The following is a 22,786-nucleotide window of genomic DNA, read 5'->3' as shown; positions in this document are numbered from 1 at the left end:
AGCTGCTGGGAGTACTCAGGCCACACCCCTCCAATTCAGTTGGAGCTCTCAGAAGCTCCTGGTGAGCTCACAGCCAGTCAGAAGGATAAAGGGCAGCGCCCTGGGCTTCCTGCAACCCACTTACCTCTTAGCCTCTGTCTCCTTTGTCTCCTTTGTCTCTTCAACCACTGCAACTCCCCTGGCCAACTCCTGTTTGCTCCCCCTGTTTGCTCCCCCTGTTCGCTCGCTCTCTGGGAGCTTGCCTGCTTCTGTAGTCCCTGGACCAGCTGGAGCAGCTTGCTCTGCTCTGCTCTGCTCAGCTGGGAGGCGGGAAACAGACATGTATACCCATGTATGTAGTATTTAAACTGGACTGGCAATTATTTGGATAAAACTATAGAGGACATAGGAGACAGAGACAACAGGGCGGATGTACGCCATGTGTTGCCCACCTCTGGCTTAAACATCAAAACGAGGGAATAGAATTGAGAGACAGGAAAAGCTACGAGGAATATTACCTTCCAAGATGAAAAAGTCTGCTGTGAACCAGGAAAATGTCCAAAGTGCTGGGATATCTCATACAATTTACCAATAACTAGGACACCCTAGTGTTAGATTTAAAAAGCTACAGCTTGTTATCAACAAGCATCCAGGGGAAAAGGCTATGATGGGGAAATGTAGGCCTTTAGGTTCCCCTTGAGCCCTGTATGGTAGAGATCTCTCTGGGTGATGGCTATGATGGGGGAACATGGCACTGACAAGCCATGGGTGCTCCAAATCTCCTTATAAACAGGTACAAAAACTAGAAGAAAAGATGTGGAGTGAAAAAGCCCACAAATCTAGCTGAACAGTTGTCTTAAAGACTCAGGGCATCTCTACATTAAATAAAAAAACCGCAGTCCTACCACTGTAGAGCCTTTCTCAGTGTACCATGGGCTCGCAGAGGGCGACCACATGATTGCTGAGGGGAAGTTTTAAATTTTGAATATTCCATAGATCTCAGTGAAACAGCTCCATCTAGTGGTTGTTTTAGTAGCGCAACAATGAATGTACATAGTAGGGAAAATCCAGGGTATTAAAATAGCTCATTAACTTTGAAACATGAAATAACTGGGAAATACCGCTGGATGTGCCCTGGAGGTTGACAATGCCATGAAAAGGACCCGCAAACGTCTGTGACCACCACGAGTGCACGACAAAAGCCTCATGTGATGGCACACTCAGTTTTAGAGGGAAAGGGTTTTCCCAGTACAAAAAAGAAAGGGTAAAATAATGATGTTAGAGTTCAGTCTTTCCTGCTCTTTGGGTTGGGTGCAAAAGGCGCACAGTTCAAAGGGGGGAGGGGTTATGTGCATATTTTCGTGCATAATGTTCATACCTTAATAGGTGGTGGATTATTCATGGTATTGTCCTTAGAATAGGGTTCACTGTGCTTCCTATACCGTGCCAGTTATTTCTTTAGGCCTCTCAAAGCCAGTTCAGTAACTGTGGCCTGATCCAGGTTGCAACGGGGTAGAGTTGAGAAAGAGCATTTATACTCTTCTAGAGGTCTTATGTCTGCTGAACAGAGGGTGGGAACCACTCCCATTGTCCGTGTCAACAGGAGAGAGCTAATGTACACTTTCAATCTACTTTGTCCTATGTGGCCAGTTCTGTACTATCTAACCCTTCCCAGGCAAAATGGAGATTTTTGGAGTCAAGGTGCTAGGGCAGGAATGTGGAACCTGTGGACCACCAGACATGTTGACTTCAATACTCACCAGCCCCTTCCACCATGGCCAATCCTCATGATGATAGAAGTAGTAGTCCAAGGATCACAGGTTCTCCACCCCTGTGCTAGGGAGACACTCAAACATCACAGCAGAACCTCCCTCTCTTGGATAGAAGCATATTTAAGAAATTATACTGGGAATAAGGTTGTAGGGAGAATGAACCAAACCTTAGGCACTTTGCTGCATAAGGTGTGAGCCCCAGGTGTGCTTACTAACAATCCGTATCGTGAACATCCTACTATTTGAAAGGGAATGTACATCTGCAAATGCACAATGGATACAGGCTGGTAGCTATGGCCAGTTGTGACTCTAGTCCACATAAAATGTGTATCTCCAATATATAGAGATATATCTCCTCTTCAAACGTGTATTTGTTTTGTGACCTGCTCACAGAGCTTTGGCTGATGGCTGGTATAGAAATATAATACATAAGTATGTTTTCTGCAGAGAATGCAGTGAACTGAAAACTGGGCTGCTGCTTGCAAAGCAGCCATCAGATTAAAGCAGATATAGGTTTAGATACTCTTACAGCCCAATTCTGTGCATGCTTAATCAGAAGTAAGGGCAGTATCCAAGGAGCTAAACATCAATAACATTAGCTTGTGCGATGGATTTTCCAGGAAATGTCATATAAGCCAACACCATTGGTGTTGCGCTAGAGGTCTGTTACACTAGCTCAGTGTAATTTGCATTAGCGGAATGACATAGCTGTATAGTGCCCTAAATGCCAATAAGGTTAATAGGTCTTACTCCCAAGTAAGTGTGCATAGAATTTCAGCCCAGCCTCCATTACTGTTTCTCCACAAGTGTGTGTGTGTCTCTCATATTACTGTCTGGTTTCTTTCTCATTTGGGCAATTATTCCCATTATGAAAACTTGCTTATGAACAGAAAAACCTCAGTTCAGTCATTTGTGGTAACGTCAGGGGATATTTTCAATAAACTGAACATAATACCAACTAAATTTAAAAACCTTTATTTAAAAAAAGTCAATGGCTCCTTGAGTCAGTCATAACCAACCTATGAAATCTACAGAACACAAGAATGCTAGTACATTTATATTTACACAATCCCACACAAAATGGAAGTGATATGGTTACACTGTTTGTTACATACGCAGAGACAAATTTTCCATTCAGTGCAAATGGTTCAGTAGACTTTTAAATAGACTTTTCCACAGTGCCGGATTGGCAATACCTTACAAAAACAAGAGGAAAGAAAGACAGCCTAGGGTACAACTTAATCTGTCAAATATATGCAATAAATTAAAATTTTACAAGACAATTCAACCAGTCACCATGCAAACATATGTACAGTGTCTTCAAAATTCATACTGAGAATAAGATTCTAAGCCTGGATTTGTACAGTTTATGTAAACATGCTGCTTGCTTAGTTCTACTTTGCACTTCCTCATTCTGTAGTCAAATTTCATTTAAAACCAGGCAGACACTGACATGTGCTATAGATAATTCTTACTGTGAATGTTCTCGTTCTAAGAAGCAGCTAAACACACACAGCTTTATAAAATATATGACTTGTATTTAGAACTGAAAACTGCAGATGCTTGATGTGTCAAAACTGTATATAAAGATGTTCAGTAATGAAGCAGCAAGAACTATACTTGAGAATTTAAAGTAAAAGCACCATTGAGTTGCACAATAAGACACCATATAAGGCCAGAAAAGAAAAGATGAGGTCATGTGAATGGAGAATCCGAATAATCAACTATTACTCATGGAGTGACTCCTTTGTGGAATAATTGTGTAGCATTTTCAAGTCTGAGGAGTTTGCCTCAAAACCTTTGACTCAAACCTGCTTTGCACATTACATTTTTACACATACGCATAAAAACAGTATATGGATGCAAACACATGCATGTTTGCAAACAGTAGTATTATAAAGATAACAGGAGGTCACCAACTGAATGCAAAGGCAGTCTAATCAGAGAAAAGTGCTAACATGTTCTGAGTGAGTACACTCTTCATCGGTGAATAGAAAAGAGGTCTTTCAGTTAGGTTCCTCAGATGCTTTCTGTGAACCTGTGCCTTATATAGATACATCTGCCAGGATGCGGAGACTGGCTGCAGCTGCTTGCTGAATGGTCAAACTTGAATGTGCTGCGAAGTAATCCTAAAATGTGTGACCTGAAATTCTAAGAGATATCTGGGTGGTCTGGAAGTTTACAAACGTGATCAGAACGAACTGGGCTCTTGTATCGGTTATGGTTAGAGCAGCAGCACCACCAGGCAAATCAGTAATATGGTAGATTAATGATCTGATGGTGGTACTATCATTCCCACTCTAATATTGGGAAGGTAACTATATTTTTTTTAAGAGAAAAAGAGACAACCGATTCACAAGCCAGCATAGGTTGTGATTGGAGGAGGAAATATTTGCTACTGACATAATTTTCTTCCAAACAAATGTACTTGGGATTAGGTGTAAGTCAAAGTGCACTGTTTTCAACCAATTTATTTCCACTTCAGTTAATTGAAATAAATTGGCTTACATGCAATTACTTCGGCTTAAGGAGGATTGTCAATTGCATTGAAAGGTACAAGCTCAAAATTCTACACCAAATCCCTCCAGCAATATTTCTGTTATGAACACGTCATATATCTTTGCCTTTCATTAGCATATTATGAAATATAATCTGCTACACATGAAAAGGTAGAGCTGGGGAGGGTGAAGGAATGGGGCTATCTCTGCTCAGTGGGCTATTTTGGCCCCTGTTATATTTTTTTGAAGCTTGCTCAGCAGTTTCCAATAAAAGGGAGGAGGGGGTACTCCATAGGTATCAATACAGCTGCCCAGCAAAATTAGGGCTACCCTTCATGGGCTGTTCACACATTTCGGGTTATTTGACGTAGATGGAGGCTCTCAAGAAACAGCCAAAGGACGTGAGGTATTGCTTCCTTTAAAGATGTTAGTACCTACAGTGTCCTGCTCTCTCCCTCTTCAGCTGTTATGCTTCTTACCCTTAGCTAGGTCAGTATTAGCTATGTCTGTTCCCAACTCCTGCTTACAAACTGTGCCTAGCATGAATCCTACCTGGGTTCCCACTTCCTACTCATTCCCATTGCCTGAGTTGCAAAGTTGGAAACCTGGTAATGAATTAAATTCTCCCCACATCCAGCAATTATTCTTTACTCTTGGTCTTTACTGCATCCTAGAGTAATAAAGGAACTGGCAGAAGAACTCTCAGAACCTCTGTCTATTCTCTTTGAGAAATCATGGAGGACAGGTGAAGTGCCAGATGACTGGAGGAGGGCTAACGTTGTCCCTATCTTCAAAAAGGGTAAAAAGGAGGAACCTGGGAACTACAGACCAGTCAGTCTGACATCAATCCCAGGGAAAATTCTGGAGCAGATGATAAAGCAATCCATCTGGAAGCACCTTGAAAACAATGCAGTGATTACTCGAAGCCAACATGGATTTGTCAAAAACAAGTCCTGCCAGACAAATCTGATCTCATTTTTTGATCAAGTAACCTCCCTTGTAGACCGTGGGAATGCTGTAGACATCATATACCTCGACTTCAGCAAAGCTTTCGACAAAGTGCCCCATGATATCCTGATGGGCAAACTAGCTCAAAGTGGGCTAGATGAAAGAACGATCCGGTGGATCCACAGTTGGCTACAGAACTGGACTCAAAGAGTGCTTATCAATGGGACCTTCTCAAACTGGGGAGAGGTAACGAGTGGGGTACCGCAGGGCTCAGTCCTGGGCCCAGTGCTCTTCATCATTTTTATTAATGACTTGGAGGAGGTGGTGCAGGGAATGCTGATCAAATTTGCAGATGACACAAAATTGCGAGGGATAGCTAATACTTTGGAAGACAGAAACAAAATTCAAAGTGATCTGGATAGACTGGAGCGCTGGGCAGAAAACAACAGAATGACATTTAATAGGGATAAATGCCAAGTTCTGCACCTAGGAAAAAGAAACCAAGAAACAGTTACAAGATGGGGGAATATGTGGCTCAACAACACTACAAGCGAGAAAGATCTTGGAATTGTTGTCGATCACAAGCTGAATATGAGCCAACAATGTGATGTGGCTGCAAAAAAGGCCACTGCTATTTTGGGCTGCATTAATAGAAGCATAGCTTCCAAATCCTGGGAAGTACTAGTTCCCCTCTACTCAGCACTGGTTAGGCCTCATCTGGAGTACTGTGTCCAGTTCTGGGCACCACACTTTAAGAAGGATGCAGACAAAGTGGAGAGGGTTCAGAGGAGGGCAACAAAGATGATCAGGGGAAGCCCTATGAAGAGAGACTGAAAGCACTGGGCATGTTTGGTCTTGAGAAGAGAAGACTGAGGGGAGATAGGACAGCGTTCTTCAAGTACTTGAAAGGTTGTCACAGAGGAGGCCAGGATCTCTTCTTGATCATCCCAGAGTGCAGGACACGGAATAATGGGCTCAAGTTACAGGAAGCCAGATTCCGGCTGAACATCAGGAAAACCTCCTGACTGTTAGAGCAATACAACAATGGAACCAGTTACCTAGGGAGGTGGTGGGCTCTCCCCCACTGGAGGCATTCAAGATGAGGCTGGACAGCCATCTGTCAGGGATGCTCTGACTTGGATTCCTGCATTGAGCAGGGGGTTGGACTCGATGGCCTTGTAGGCCCCTTCCAACCCTACCATTCTATGATTTCTATGATTTACTCCTGCAGTGGCTTTTCTCAGGCTCAACTGTCAAGAATCATTGTCATTTGGAACACTCACATTGCATACTAAAAATGCACATGCTCCCATTGCAATGTACCAGCCTTCTCCAACCTGGTACCCTCCAGATATGTTGAACTACAGCACCTTCAATAGCCATGATGGCTGGAAATAGTGGGAGTTATAGTCCTACACACCTGGAGGGCACCAGGTTGGGAAGGCTACAATTAACTGAAGCCAGGGCTGCAGCAGTTAATTGTTTTTAAGGCGAGACTTCAGGTTTTTGTGAGCTGTGGTGGTAAGTTTTGACCTAACACTTTTGTGCAGCTTCATTTCATTCCTGGATCAGGTCTATACACACAACCTGGCAAAGCCACTGTTATCCATATAGTTTATTTATAGTGATACTATTTCTGTTGCTTACAAACCTGAATGCTTTTAGCATGCTGCTTCTGTTCGGCATTGCTGACTTCTGCTGCTTCATTATTTAGATCCTAAGCTAATCATTTATTTGCATTACATGGCAGTAATAACTGAGTAAGCTACATCTGACACAGAAATACTGGCAGTGTACCCAGTTACTTTGGAGAAATATTTAAGGTTAATTTCTTCTGCGCCAAAGCTTGGAAACCGCTTTCCAAGACATAATAGATGTCTTGGAATATTATGTCTGCTGTGCAGTTTGGCAGATGCTAAGGTTTGGATCAAAAACAAAAAATAGGGTGTATGGTTTGTGTATTTCAGGTGGCTGTTTGGTTCTGAACTGGGGTAGGACTGACAACCCACAAAATGCTGAAGTGTCAGTTACTCTAAGATTTCAAGAAAACAGAGAGACAGTTCTGACATAGTTTGCCATTCACTGGGATAACTTGAGGAATTATTCCTATGAATATGTGAATGGAAAAAAATCTCACTGGATCTGCATAGCTTCAAACACTGCTGCACAAGCTCCATTTATTTCTGCAGGGCTTGTCAAAGACTTGCATGTAACCCCAATGAAATGAATGGTGATTTACAGCAGAAGTACTTGCAGGGTTGCACCATAAATCTGTTAGAAATAGGCAACAGTATAAAGTTTGATTTTTCTTCTTCAAAAGATTAAAGCTACTAACAAGTGGATTCCACATTTTGTAAAACATTGATCCAAATACTTAAAATTTCAGATAGGCCAGCCTGCAGTATACATGTGTAAAATAGTGTAAACAAGAGATTACCATTCACAGATGGGTCATCTACTAGGAAAACTATTAAAGTTGCACCTGAGGGAGCTTCCTTGCATTTTTTAAAAAAAGTTATTAATCTAGAGTCAGAATTAGAGACTTTCTAAGAGAATCACCATCAGTCTACAAAAATAGTTTTTAAAAGGGCAAATTCCCTTATGCAAACAGATGTATACAGTTAAAGGTTTCTGAATCTGGAACATAGTTGTTGGCTGAGGGTCTGGAACATCCCTACTGTGAATGCTAACAATGCTGTTCATATGAATAAAAATGTGAAAGCACTGTTTAACCAAAGGAAAAGCAAAATGTTCAAAGGCTGCGTCACAAGGCCTCGTAATCAAAACAAGGGAAATCCTCTGAAGGGAAGGGATGTGAGTACAGGAATAAGTCCAGAGAAAATAAATATCTTTACCCAGAAGGGCCTTCATGAGCATGAGCTGGAAAAAATAAACTCAATTTGCACATTAATCCTCAGACAACAGTGCATACTCTATTGCGATGACTAATGGATGTTCACGCAAGGTCCGACTTGAGAACAACTGAACCATTTTCAAAATACATAATTAAAATGCAAATTATGATTGATACAAGTTCCTAAGTAACATGTACAGAAAACAGTCCCATGTGAAAACATATTTGAAAACAAGAACCTAAAATAAATAAACTACTAGACATAACATATATTGAGGCACTCAGTCTAGTCCTCTCCTGCTTGAGACACTCTGGAGTTCTTTGCTCCCCATGCAAAGTATCCAGTTTATTGGGACTTAATGAAGGGAAACAAAGTATTACTTTAATGGATGATTGGCTTAAACATCATGCCTGACAATTACAGAGAGGTTCTACAGAGTTTTACAAGGGTTAAACGAATAACTAAATGTAGAATGTTTTAAAAACATATGCCTATTGGCTCCACTGTCTTTACTGGATTCTCAAAATAGTTAACAATAGTTATCTGTTCTTGTTGTTACCACCAGCAAGTCCAGTTCAAATTTTTTTAAAGAAAAAAATTGCACATATTGATTTTAAACCATTTTAAAGTGCTAACTTTAGCAGTATTTACATCATCAACAATGCTCTTATAATGTATCAGCTCCTGAACTTATACCAAGCCTCAAGGTAATGACCCAAACTCTGAGCTTTCCTCAGGAGGGCTTCACAGCCTTTGCTGAGCCTTCACTGTACATCAAAATGTACTCTTGTGAGCACTGCCGCTGCTGGTTTCCCCACACTCCGATGGCTAACCGAACACTGCCCCTACTCCTTCCATGACAGACAAAGTTCTTACTATAGGAGGTTGGCAATAGTACAGTGCTAGCTTTCTGCACAATTACATTCAGAGGCAGAACCGCCCTTGTCTGTAAGTGCCCTAAGAGCACAACTCAACAGGAATTTCTTCTGCGCACACACCCCACTGAAATAAATGGGAGCTCTGCAACAGGATTACAGTACACAGCTTCACTGCATTCCACCAATGAAAGTGAATGTGTTCACGACCAGTGCTAAAAGTTAAATAAGCATCTGCCCTTTCACATTAAAAGGGTGTGAGGGAGGGGGCGATGACAACCAGAAACACCAATGTATCTCCCACCTTTTCACCTCCTAGCCAAATTTATTCAAATACAAGGATTTTCTTACATGAAGTTTTATTTCAATACAAACTTCACAGTGATAGCGGTGTTATTGTAGGCTGGAACATACTGATTTGAGAATACTACCCTGCTATAGCTAGATGTTGGCAGAAGAGCAACACTGCTCAAAGAGGTGGACAGAAAGGTTGGTAGGGAAGATAAAAGGAGGAGGCGAGGGGGAAACTGAGTTGAGAGAGGGAAAAGGAGCAAAAGGAAGAGCACAAAAACTTGCATTTAAATAGCTGAAAGTCTAAAATCAGACATGAAGAATGAAAACAAAACCCTAGAAGAGTGTTCTATTTGGCCCATTTTGTTTTTCCCTGCATACTATTTCTCACTGTTGCTTATAATTCCAGCCACTTGACAATCAATACATCCCCTACATCAGGGGTGAGCAACCTTTTTTCTGTTGAAGGCCACGTTTTCATGACGGTAATCTGTTGGGGGCTTTTCGCTCTCTCCCTCTTCCTTCCTGCCCAGAAGGCTGCCAGGGAAGAAACAGATTGCTCTTACCAGAGGTCTGAACTGATCACATACGGAAGGCTTTTGAAATTAGTCTGAGGGACGCAGGTTGCCCACCCCTGCCTACTGCTTCTGAAAGAATGTGAACAGTTTCTCCTATCTGTCTACATTTCTGGCAAAAAGGAATTCCTGTTAGGCCAAAGAGATTTCCTCCCAAAGTACTGATATCCATATTTGGACCATTGGAAGAACCACATGCTTTACAGGTTCTTATTCATTCAACAGTTGAAACAACTATTTATATTTTTGAAGATTTGGAAACAAAATCAGAGTGGAATACAATATTAACTAATTTATAAGGCAAACAAAAACTAGAAAGGCCTAGTGTCAATAGTATGCAAAAGAGCTATTAAAGATCATTATAGTTTCTACCTTCTGAATGTTGGTCATCAGGAAATATGCGGAATGTGGCTAGCATTTCTGAAGGTGTGTACATTTCAGCTTCCTATTTGCATATGCTTCAGAACAGCAAGAGTAGTTATTACATAAAGGTAGGATGATGTAGATTCCCATTTATTAAAATGCAGTCTCCCAGATAAGGTAATTGTTAGTTACCTGTTTCTATTATACCCCTCCTAAATCCTGGTCTAGTCAATATCACATATTCAAAACTTGACCATTAGGAGATTGGTGGTGTACAAAAGTTGATTGGATTAAGGCAAAAAGATTTACACAAGTAACTAGTTCATAACAGATTCACCTCATTCTATACAACATGACTGATCAGGTGAAAGCACTGCTAGGAGTTATCAGTCTTAACATGTTTATACCGAGTAGTAAAAGAAGTCATCATCTAATCTGTGCAGTTAAACTGCAAAATTAAAGATCTGGTAGTTTGTTTAGAAGTATTTCTTCTCTTAAAACTAGAAAGGCTCTGGTGTTGTAGATTCATCTTGGTATGATCATCTTTTCTATGGCACAGACAACGTGATCCCAGTTTTTGCATAAAATTGCAAGAAGAGTTACTGCAAAAAAGGTGCAAATTATATGGACACGGCTTCTCATCATGGGAGCAACAAACTTTGCTATTGTGGAGACACACACTAGGATGACAGTCATGAAGGCCAAGACTACATTTATACATTTCCCCAGTAGGACTTTGGCATTAACAGTTTCTGATTGCAGTGCTTGTTGTTCTTGCTGATGGAGCTCTAGCTTAGAAACCCGTGTCTGGCAAGATTCCAAAGCTTCCTGTTGGCAAAAAATAGGAAGAGTAAACAGGCAGGGGGTGGGGGAGAATAAAGAACTACTACTTTAATACACGAAATTGATTTCCATTCCTATCTGATCAACTGAAGATTGAATTTATGTGGGTCACCCTCATCTGTGCAACTGTTTACAATTCCCCTCCGCCGCCACCAGCGGCCACTATATACACCTGTAACTCGGGGTAACACATCATGCCTCTGATAAAGTGGATGCCAGTCCATGACAGCTTATGTCATAAGTTTATTAGTCTTTAAGGTGCTTTAAAATTTCCTGTTTTTTGCTAACACAGCTACCCCTCTGGAAATTATTTCTCTGAAGGGGGAGATGCAAAAGTTCTATGTTGGACATGCTGGAGAAAAACAAAGAATGAGAGGCCATTCCTGTTCCCCGTGCATTTCCAAATGCCCAAAGGTGCTCTTAAATTTGAACTCAAGTCTTCAAGGCCCCAAAGTGCAATGCTCTACCTACTGGGCCACAGTGACTAATATCCTTTGGAAATACATAATAACATACTCTATTATTTAATGTTTGAAGACTGATACCTGAACATCTCGTGACCGTTCATAAGCCTGATATGCTACTTTTTCTTCAATACTCGCTAGTTCTTGTTTCAAGTTGGCTGTCTCGTGCTGATGGAGGTCTGTTAGATCATTCAGCTGGTCTTCTAATCGCTCATACCTTCATAACAACAAGAACAAATCTTAAAATGGGCTTTTATATGAAGCGTATACATTCTCATTTGTAGGTTGTTATTACCTTCCTTTATCAGGAGAACTAGCCATTCCCTTAGCTGAAATCCTAAACTGTACTGGGTTTAGAACAATAACCTGTCTTGTATGCAAGCCAAACATAGTACACCTTTTGGAAGTAATTTTGTTTTACATTAATTTTTCCCATCAACACTGCAATCTCTAAATTGTCATCTTTTGCATGCAGTTATGGAAAATAACTCAGATCTTGACAGAAGATTTAATTTCTTTCCATGAGTGCTCATAGGATAAGACTGCTAACTGTGAGATATTTGTAGATGCATAGTATGCTTTACACATACTAATTTGTAATTAGGCAACCTAATAACAAATATGGTTGCCTCTGCAAGTATACATGGCAAGAAACCATGGCCAGTTCCCTTGTACACATGCTTATACAGTTCATGCAGCCAAAAATCGTAGTTGCCACTACACATGTTATAATTTAATGGGTATATATCAAATGTGTATACCTGCAAAACAAAAAGAAAAGTGGAGGGGTAATAGTAGTAGTAGTATGAAGTATGTTGGCTATATAGCATTATTTGACTATAAAAGTACCTCACTTCCAGAGTCAATGGAACAGGCATTTATTGCAAGATAGATAATGAACCACTACTGTGTCTGAAAACAACAATCACATTGGCCTGGTTCATATGTAACACTAACCCATGGTATATTTAAACCATGGTTTGTTGCCCAACTCAGGGTTTATCTGGCAGACAATTGAACAAACTATGGTTTGCTTTCTCAGTTCTTGGGTTATTTCCCTTCTCCTTTGCCTGTCCCCTCCCTGTATCCCAACTGCCTTTGTGGTACTGCAGTAGTGGCATGAAAAGAGGCTGGTTTTTGTTTTGTTTTTTACTGTTCTCGCCACTGCCTCTGTAGCCTGGCAAAACAACCCATGAACAACCCACAATTCTAGGTTCACATGTAATAACTCATGGTTTAAACAACCCACAGTTCACAATCCAACAATAAACCATGGGTTCTCTTCATGGTTTGTTCATGGTTAACCCATACTTAACCCATAGTTCTGGGTTTGCACATTATGACAACCCACATTCAACAAACCATGGTTAATTAAACCATGGGTTGTCATTACATGGGTTTGAGCACTGGGGGTTCCATATTCGGTCTGGTCCCTGCGGACACTGCAGCTTGTTGTGCTTAACCCATTGTGAGCTGCAGTGTATCATCCAAACCCAGTCAATGAAACCTCATTGCCTAAGCCCAGAAAAAAAGCACAATTGGGCCTGTGATTTTATGCTGATCACTACCAAGGGTGGAGATCAAGCACATGTCAGTTCACTCTTCTTTTTGTTGCATTGCTTTGACCCACCTACATTCCCATCCACCTGTGCAAAACAATTTCAATGGAATAACAAAACGGCATACCTGTATCTTTCCTCCTGCAGTGTTTGAGAAATAAATCCATATTCTCTTTTGAACTGGACTTTTAAATTCTTGATGTCTTCTGCTAATTGGGATTGTGCCTCCTTTATTTCCCGCAGGTCTTCCAAGAGCATAGAAAGCTTTCCATGGCTGTCCACAGCATTTGCCCCTCCATGGCCAAAGGACTGATTTCCATTACTGTCTGCAGAGCCCGATGTTCCACTTGAGCACTCATCATCACTGGTGTATTTTGGCTTGGCCACTATGGTGGCACTGCCACCATAGGCTCTAGAAGTAGTTTCTGGCCTGAAATCATCCAAGCTGCTCTTTAGATGAGCAATATTATCAGCACTACCAAACTTATTCCGGATCAGGTTTGCAAACTCTCTGGATTTACTGAAAACAAACACTGGTGGTGTCAAGGAGACACCTGGAACACCTGTTTTGCTGCTTTCATTGCTATGGCCTGTACTACGAGATTTTCCATGGCCATCCTTTAGAGAGTGCTGGATTTCCTTCAGGCTGTCTTTGGATGTCTCCTTGGTACTTTTGGAGGAACCATTTTGTTCAATGTCCTTGAGCTTTTTGTGATACTGTTCCAGTTTCTTTTGCAACTGGGCTATGGAATGGGCAGACTTTTGGTTTTTCTTTTCAAAGACTTGTTTAATTCGCCCAGCTTGCTGTTTGTCTGCACTATTTACTAGCTTCAGATACTCTGCCACGTTCCCATCCCGAGCTGTTTGTTCTATTTTGATCTGTTCTGTAACTTTCAGAATCTTTTGTTTCAAACTGTCTGCACTGAGTTTTACTTTGTGAAATTCAAACACACCATCAGGTACATCAAAGTTGAGGTTGGTGTCCGAACCTCCCCGGCGAATATTAAGAGGCAAGCTGAGGGTATTCATGTCATGTCTTTCCACCTTTGAAGAGATTAAAAATTGAAAATGGATGAGGGGATGCCTTTGTGATCTCTCTCTCTCTCTCTCTCTCTCTCTCTCTCTCTCTCACACACACACACACACACACACACACACAGCCTAAGTAATTTTCCATGATATTCATATATAATTCTAAACAGAAATTAGTTTATCACCACAAAATATAAGAACACTTTTGGGAAATCTAAATCTGTTGCAGAAATCAGGTGCGTAGTGTTATGCACATTCGGCTATGAGGAACACTAGGTATGTGTTCCACATAGCCACATTTGGTGGCAACCTGAGAGAGGACATTCTCAGTGGCCGCTCCCAGGCTGTGGAACTCCCTCCCACGGGAAGTTCGGTTTACCCCCTCTCTGCTGTTCTTCTACTGGCAGGCAAAGGCCTTCTTTATTCAAGAAGGCCTTTGGCCTGTAAGTGGTCTGTTGGGTTGGATGGGGGGTTTATTTTTTATTCTGTCATTGTTATATTTTTATTATATTATAATGTATTGTATTATTTTGATCTATTTTAATTTATGCTTGTAAGCCACTAAGCTGCCTTGAGTGCCATTTTTTGGTAGAAAGGCAGAGTACATATCGAATAAATATTGTAAATATACACAGTTAACAAAGGACAGAAGACTACATGACTTAACTTCAAAATAAAGTTTGTTCGTTCTCTATTCGTGTTTTAATTGTTAACTGTTTTATTTATTTATTTTTGTTGTTGTTGTTGTTGTTGTTGTTCCTGTAATGGCTTATTAATTATTTTAATAGTGATTTTTAATATTTTAGCATGTAAACCACTTAGATATTTTGTTATATCAAGTGATATACAAGTATTATTAATTAATAAAAATAGTGAATACTGTGGATCTAAGTAACTGAACAATGTCCTATTCTTCAAAATGGTTGACATTCATTTACAATGTTAAAATGGTACTGAGCATGAAAATGTTCAGATAAAAAAATGCCATAGGTTTTTGTTTGCAACAAAAATGGACAATATCCTCAGTTTTCCTAACTAAACTATCTGTTTCAGTGGGCAGCTGCTTCTGGTTCTCCGACCAAGCAAAAAGTTCAGTTCTTTTCACTGACTTAGTAGTTCACACAATGGATTGTTTATTTACTCCCATTCAATAGCTCAACTGGCACTTCTAGCCATTTGATCTGTTGCTACCAATGCCAGCAACATCAGAACCTTCTGCCAGATAGCACTGTGCACAGCCAGCTACTGTTTTTCCAGTTTTCTCAGAGCTCAAGAATACTAGGTACATCTGGCAAGAATATGGTAAACATGTACAGTGAGCAATGGGCTGAATGCGGCTGATCTCATCTGATCTCAGAAGCTAAATGGGGTCAGCCCTGGTTCGTACTTGGATGGGAGACTGCCTGGGAATCTGGCTTCCTGCATTGAGTAGGGGGTTGGACTTGATGGTCTTGTAGGCCCCGTTCCAACCCTATGATTCTATACGTCCTCTTATATACTTTTGCTTGTACCCTTAGTCTGTAAATAGTGGAAGCTGGTGGCTCCAATTTCAGTAAGGTTGTGAATCCACTCTGGGGTTCTGGCAAAAACTCTAAAAGAGCTACCCAAAGTCTTGAACCCGGGGGGGGGGGGGTGAGTTCAGCATCTTGAATAGCTCCTTTAGAGTTCTAACTGAAACCCAGAGTGAATGCACAGCCGCACTAAAACTGCAATCACCAGCTTCTACTGTTTGTAATGCAGTGGTGTAGTGGAGGTAAGGCTTGCAGGGGCGCAGCCCAGGCACTTTTTCATTAGCAGGGACTCTGATGTCATCTGCCACCCCCCTCAGAATTCCCTATTCCCTCTGAGCTTAGCTGTGATACTCACTGTAGTTGTGGGGGGAATGAATTTTCCAAGCCACAATGTATTGTTCCATGTTGGAATGCAAAGTATTTATTTATTTATTACATTTGTATCCCACCTTTCTTCCTCCTTAAGGAGCCCAAGGAGGCATACATAATCCTTCTCCTCCTCCATTTTATCTTCACAAGAACCCTGTGAAGTAGGTTGGGCTGAGAGTCTGTGACTGGCCCAAAGTCACCCAGTGAGCTTCCATGACCGAGTGGGGACTAGAACCCAGATCTCCTGACTCCCAGTCCAACAGTCTCGCCACTACACCACACTGGCTCTCATTATTTGGGATGACTTGGTCTGGAATGGGCAATTAAGACCTATTGGCTTTACCAAAAACGTGCTCCTGGTGGAGATAAAAACTCCTAGAACTGGTTTGTTGATATGGATTGACAGAGCTGCCTGAAATTTTGGACTGCCCTTGGAGACTGTCACAATGATCTCCTGCATTTCCAAATGTGTGTGTGTGGGCGTGTGTGTGTGTAGTTCAATCCAGCTGGGTGTGTGGATGTTTCTGTTGGAGGGGGTGGGGGGAGATATAATGAAGGAGCTTAGGGAAGGCTAATGGATAATGTTGGGGCGCTATGGGAGTGTGCAAGGGGGCTGTTTAAATGAGAATGGATCTGTCCATCCGGGCTGAGTTGAGAGGGCGAAGCTTCTATAGAGTATCATATTTTGAAAACCTAAAATGTTCGTGTATGTGTGAGAGAGAGAGTGAGTGAGTGAACAAGATTTTAATGCCCCTGCATTTTTTTTCTCAGACGTCCAATTGAAATACCTCTTCCTTACTCTCAGCTGCACTGTTTTTGGATCCCAGTTGAAGGCTGTATATCTTACAAGGTTGTATATCTTAGAAGGGAGCATGGCTGTGAGGGGGCGTGGCTATGACTGTCACGAAGGGACCCTGCGCTTCTGAATTTGCCACTATGCTACTTCTGTAAAGCTATCCAACAGCAGGGTGGGAAAGCTGTAAGATAATAGGGCTTCAATCCTATTCACACTTATCTGGAAGTAAGCCCCACTGAACTCTGTGAAGCTTATTTCTGAGTAGACATGCATTGGGTTGTGCAGTAAGAGACCCAGTTTTTAGTTTAATCTTCAATCAAAAGTAAAGGCTACCATTTCCAAAATTGTTGGAGGTATCCAAAATTCCTGGTTGAGTGCTATCAAGTTTAATTATATTTTAGTATCAGCCTGGTGAAATGCCTTTAAAATACAAACTGTTTTTTAAGAAGAAGAGAATGTCCAAAGTACTACTACTCTGTCCAAGTTATAACCTATTAGATACTTAGCACATTGGACCCGACAAGTATGATTACATGATCCAATAAAGGAAATAAACAATATTAACCTTATAATTAATTACAATAAGGAATACTGATTATCCAAGAGTGTTTGTCTAAACAAGCAAGATTTCCCATTTTCTTATAACTTCTCTGGGTCATGCTCTGTCTACATGGTAGACATTATTTTACTAGGATGGATTTCGCAGTGAGGATGGAATATAACATGCTTATCACAAAATATATGTGCACTATCAGCCTTACTTTCAAGTTATGGTAGCTGTTTTAAATCAAGAATTCTCACCATAATGGATTCTCAATACACATAATTGGTAGTCAGCACTGACTTCATTCAGACACCTCTGCTATTGAGAAGTGCCATTTTACAGGACCAATGCTGGTTTGCTGCTTTTGAGGTTTTGTTTCTTTTAGAAAAAACAACTTCAAAAGGGACCAACAGAGATAAATGGAGGGAGGGGAGCTCTTAGCCCTTTTCCCAGCCCAAACCACTTCTTTCGCCAGCTATTTCCACCTCCCCATAAGGCTCAAGATGGGTGGATTTGAATCCAGTGGAGGGAAAACTAATTGTGGGACAAGGTGGACTGGCGAAGTAGCTAGTGGGGAAATGGATTAAGCGCCCCTTCCCCTCACCTGTCACAAAACTACTTAAAAAAAAAAAAAAAGGCACCAGAGCTCTATTGCACATATGAAGGAGGACTACGTACACCACCTTGGGTTCCTTAAGAAGGAAATAAAAGCAGGATATAAATGTAATTAATAATAATATTATTTGCGTATAACATGGGATTAAGCACAGCAGCTAACTCAGAGCCAAAAGGAGAACTGTGCTTGGATATTCATGATTTAAATTCTCTTGTTCACATCACCTCTGGGCCTTCTATTATATAATGTCCAACGGACAGACCTGAGCAAAGTCTTGTGCAGCCACTAATTTCCTAAAGCAATTCAAAACTCTCGACTGCATCCAAACTCAGACTAATATTGCGTGCTGAGTTATGTTTCTACAAAATCTAATCAGCAATGCTACCCAGGACAAACTGTACAGGACTCCAAGGATGGGTGGATCTCATTGCAATCCTACTTTAATGGTTATTTCCCTTAGTACAAAAACGTTCTAAAAATATCAATAACTAGACATGATCCTGAACAGGGGTTGCTCTGATCTTACTTCTCTCTCCCTCCCCAGCTGAAGTGTTGGAATCTCTTCTCCTCACAAAGGTAAATTGCTCCCCAAGGTCTGTTACTTCCTATGACGTCCTATAAAACTGTACAAAAGGCAAGTGGGGAAACAGGCAAGAGTTCGTTTCCGTGGGATGGGGGGGCAGTGGCAGTGGGCAGCGGAAATCACACCGAATTAAGTAGCACAAGGTAGCTTCATGCTTAGGATGCAAAGAGCAAAGTGTATGTGTCCCACCCCGTACCATTTATTTAATTTATTATACTTTAAAACCACTGAAATACCAGAGTTCTCTGGATGATGTACAGGTAAACTACAAACATAAAATAAAAAGCGATGATAGAAACAGCACAGAATAAGACCAGATTAAAACCAGCAGCAAGGGGTAAAACAATCCAACACATAGGAAGAGCAAAGTAAAACCAGCAGCAAGAATAAAACAGTGCGAAGATCTAAAATGTTTTAAATTGGTTGTGTTGTATTTTAAAATGCTATGTTGTAAACCAGTTTGAAACGTCTTTTTAGATATATTCAAGCTGTCTATAAATGGATTAAATAAAGAAACAAATAAAAGCACTGAAACAGTTCTTAAAAGGCCTGTGAGAATTAAAAGGTCTTCACTTAGCATCGAAAAGCATTTGCGAAGAAATTGAAAATTCTATTGACCTTGGGAAACATTACAGACACATCTACTCTTTTCTGACTCCTAATAAAGAGCGAGGAGACCAGCAATCAGAGGTTGCTGGAGAAACAATCATATAAGAACTTGGGGTCTGGGATGGGGGGTGTCCACACACGTGTATGTTATTACTATTGATGTCAAACTGGAGATATCAATGTTGTTTTTTGTTGACAGCTCACTCCAGTTTATAATATTCATGGTAAAATGTTCAAATGAGTCTATGGAAAGTATGCAATATGTATCTGGGTTGGATCCAGAACTAAGTTAGTTGAACTTGTCCCACTGATTTGAATGGGAACTAAGTTCAATTACCTTAGCTTAGATCCAACTATTATCTTCTCCTCTTCTCCATAGCCCAAGCCCCTAGCTATTTTAGTGACTTCTAAAGTATGTCTTTCAGAAACATGGCCAACACTGTTTCAATGATTCCTCATCATTCTAGGATAGCTAGCTAGCATGCTCTCCCGTTCATTTCCTCAGTGGATTTGACACCACCAAAGTATCTTCGTCTGCATTTTTAGCTTCCTTTTCTCTGTGTATGGTATTTCCCATGATTCTGAGGGGTGCACAAAGAAAGGGATATACAACGTCTAGTTTTGGCAGTATATCTCCAGCAAAAAGCTAAAATAGGTGTGGTTCATGCTTTGCACACATGCTTCCACACATGCCTCTCTGTGAGGAAGGGAAGCACCACGCAGAGGAAAATAAACTCAACACAGCCATGTCAAACTGCTCCAAATGCCACTGCTTGACCCCAGATTCCTTAATGCAAAATTACTTTTAGTTTGGAATATCTGCAGCATTTCATGAAACCATAAATTGTTCTATCATATATGGACAGTACACAAATGAGTCATTTGCTTATGATTAGAAATCTATCCAGCCCCTCCCACTTCCCTATATTTTGAGAGAAAGGAATTCTTCATATGCAGGTTTTGACTGTAGAAGAGACTGTAAGGACACGTTAAATAGAAGTAATGAAATAGAATATTGAACATCTATTAGAATCTGCCCAGCATGTGAAGTAATTAAATGAGTATCAGGAAGGGACCCAGTATTCTCAGTGCTCTGCAAGCCAAACCATTTCTGTTCAAAGTACTCCATATAGTGAAGACCAAATTTTTGTTCACAGTTTGCTTGCAAAAGGAAATTTGTTGTAAAGTTAAATTTGTTGTAAATTTAAATTATCTATCCATACCGTTTGCTTATTTGGAGGACAGGGAAAGCATCAGTGGGATAATGCAAATAAAGATGCAGTCAAAGGAAAATTAATCATGACGCTGGCCCAGCTGATATCAATTATCAATTCCAATGAGACTGAAGAACATAAAACTTTATCCAGATTGTGCTCATTAAACTCTTAACTAAATATACTAGCATTTATGCAAAAGTAGTTTCACTTTTGCTGATTGTGGAAGTCCAGATTCCTAAAGCAGAGTATGCAATGTACAGACACCATGCATGTTGCATATAACATGTGTTCTGGTGACCCAGACAGAATGCCTCATTTACAGTGTCACAGAGGATCAAACCAGGTCACACAAAAAACAAACACATTTCATTCCATGGTAATCTTGCTGTGATGTTGATAACAGCTTCCGAGAGCTGCACGGGAAAGCAGGACTTGTAGCCGGTGTCCTGAGTCAACTGTTAGCAAATTAGATCAAAGGATAAGAGAGGCAGCTCCAGATGCGGCATAACAGCTTCATCAGCACACAATCTGTTGCTAGTATTTGCATTTCTGGCAACAGAGAATGTGATTATATTTAGAGAAATGTCTTTAAACACTATTTTTGCTGTACCCATGACGTTCTGATTGCTGCTTGTTAAAATGACTAGCAGAATCAGCATACATGCTACTATTGCTGCATGACGAAGCAACCCTCATAACATTGCTGGGCTAGGATGTATCTCTGATATACTTCCTGTTGTGGCATCTTTGTACTCCAGTAGCTGAAGAAGGTATACCTGGAAGCTACCTATGTCTGCAAATGGGGTGAATGGATATTTCCTGTTTGTTTGTTTATTACATTTATGTACCACCCAATAGTCAAAGTCTTTTGAGCAGTTCACAAAATGCATTTATAAGAGTACAATCTTTGGCCCATCTCTCTCCTCACCTCCTACTGCAAGAGCAAAGGTACCTCCAGGGCAGGGGCAGTGATCATGGAGACAACTCCAGAAACAACATTCTATTAGCATATACTGTTCATGTAGAAGAAAGACAGGTTCTGAAACTGCAGATTAAATTGTGATCTAATGCACACATGCACACACACATAAGTAAGGGTTAGATCACAATTTACTCTATAGTTCCAATAATTTAGGAGTTGCATATTTAATATCTATATGCACTTTAACGTACAGCTTCTTGAAATGCTAATCCTGGTAATTCAGACTAGTTGCAGAAATAGGGTTTTATCCAATATTAAGCTAGTGGAAAACAGTACAAGAGGTAGCGGTGTTCTGCTAGAGGATGTGCAAGTGCTAGCACAGGCTTTCCCAACCTGGTGTCCCCCAGATGTTCCGGACTAAATGTTCCAGATGTTCCAGTCTCCCTGACCATTGGCCAAGCTGGCTGGGTCTGGTGGGAGTTGCAGTCCAAAACATCTGGGGGGTACCAGGTTTTATAAGGCTGTTCTAGTGGAACAAGTAGCACAATTCTACACCTAGCCTAATGAAGTTGTAATGAGTTGTGGAACATCTTGCACAAGTGGAATCAGAGAATTGGGTATGATACTTGTGTAAGGAGTTTCCACAAGCAGTAGAAGCTTTGCACATAGAATGAAACCATTGCTTATAACCTATAGACCTGTTTTTAAAATTATAAACAGAAATGTTAAACATAATGGGTTGGATCCAGACTTAGTCATGCTTAGAGTAGACCCATTGAAATCAATGGGACGCAAGTTAGTAATGACTAACTTTGTTCCCACTGATTTCAATGCATCTACTCTAAGCATGACTAGGTCTGTATCCAACCCAATGTCTCCCTCTTCGCCTTGGCTTCCATAGAACAGACCTTAGTCCCAAGAATGGGAATCCTGTGGACCACCAGATTTTGTTAGACTCCAATTTCCATCAGCCCCACCCTGCATGACCAATGGTCAGGCATGACAGGAATTGTAGTTCAACATCATGGGGAGTGCCATAGGTTCATAGCTCCTGCCCTACTCTTTTCAGCATCTGAGTGTTTGCTTTTTGTTGTCCCTTGATAGCTGCTGCATGTTGCTACCAGCCTCTATTATGTTTTCTACACTTAACGTGTATGTTCATTCTACGTGTGCATGCAAATCAGTGCCAGTCAGAGATGCTCTGTACTGCTACTGCTGCCACCAGAAGTAGAAGCAAAAAGAGAAAGCAATAAAGTGAAGAGCCAGGGACAGCAGATCTTGGCTAAATTACCCCCAAATCTGCCATTTTGACACCTGAGCTGTAGGCTTCTCCCCAAGTAATTTTCAGCAGCCGCAAAATGGCTGGGATCCGAGTAGAGGTTTTCTTGCCCTATCCTTCCCACAGCAGTCCCCTGTGCCCATTGAAAAAGCTGATTCCGAGGTTGAATGACAGCCCCCTCCCCCCAATGGTATGGAATGGAATGTCAGTGGGAGCTCGGAGCTGGCCACAATTGGGCAGGGGCACTTTCTACAAGCAGAGGCTTCTTGCCTTCCATCCTCAGTTG

At 41.0% G+C, this 22,786-nt stretch overlaps 1 protein-coding gene across 3 annotated transcripts in view; it reads right to left on the bottom strand.

Moving 5' to 3' along the window:
• Nucleotides 1-2,711: 2,711 nt before the first annotated feature.
• The window catches only part of TMCC3 (transmembrane and coiled-coil domain family 3), a 123,478-nt gene continuing 103,403 nt past the window's right edge, over nt 2,712-22,786 (bottom strand). The window contains exons 2-4 of one of the 3 annotated variants that reach the window (XM_084810240.1): nt 13,150-14,066; nt 11,545-11,680; nt 2,712-10,984 (exon numbers count right to left, since the gene is read on the bottom strand). In XM_084810240.1, coding sequence (XP_084666366.1) covers nt 10,682-10,984; nt 11,545-11,680; nt 13,150-14,066 — 1,356 coding nt within the window. In that variant the 3' untranslated portion in view covers nt 2,712-10,681. The remainder of the gene's footprint in view (nt 10,985-11,544; nt 11,681-13,149; nt 14,067-22,786) is intronic. The other 2 variants (XM_084810242.1, XM_084810241.1) reach the window with 2 other exon arrangements.

The sequence above is a fragment of the Heloderma suspectum genome, chromosome 7 (assembly GCF_057233095.1).
Source record: "Heloderma suspectum isolate Gila_16-S chromosome 7, 16-S_ref, whole genome shotgun sequence".
Taxonomy (NCBI): domain Eukaryota; kingdom Metazoa; phylum Chordata; class Lepidosauria; order Squamata; family Helodermatidae; genus Heloderma; species Heloderma suspectum.
This window is presented reverse-complemented; position numbering and strand designations above follow the sequence as displayed.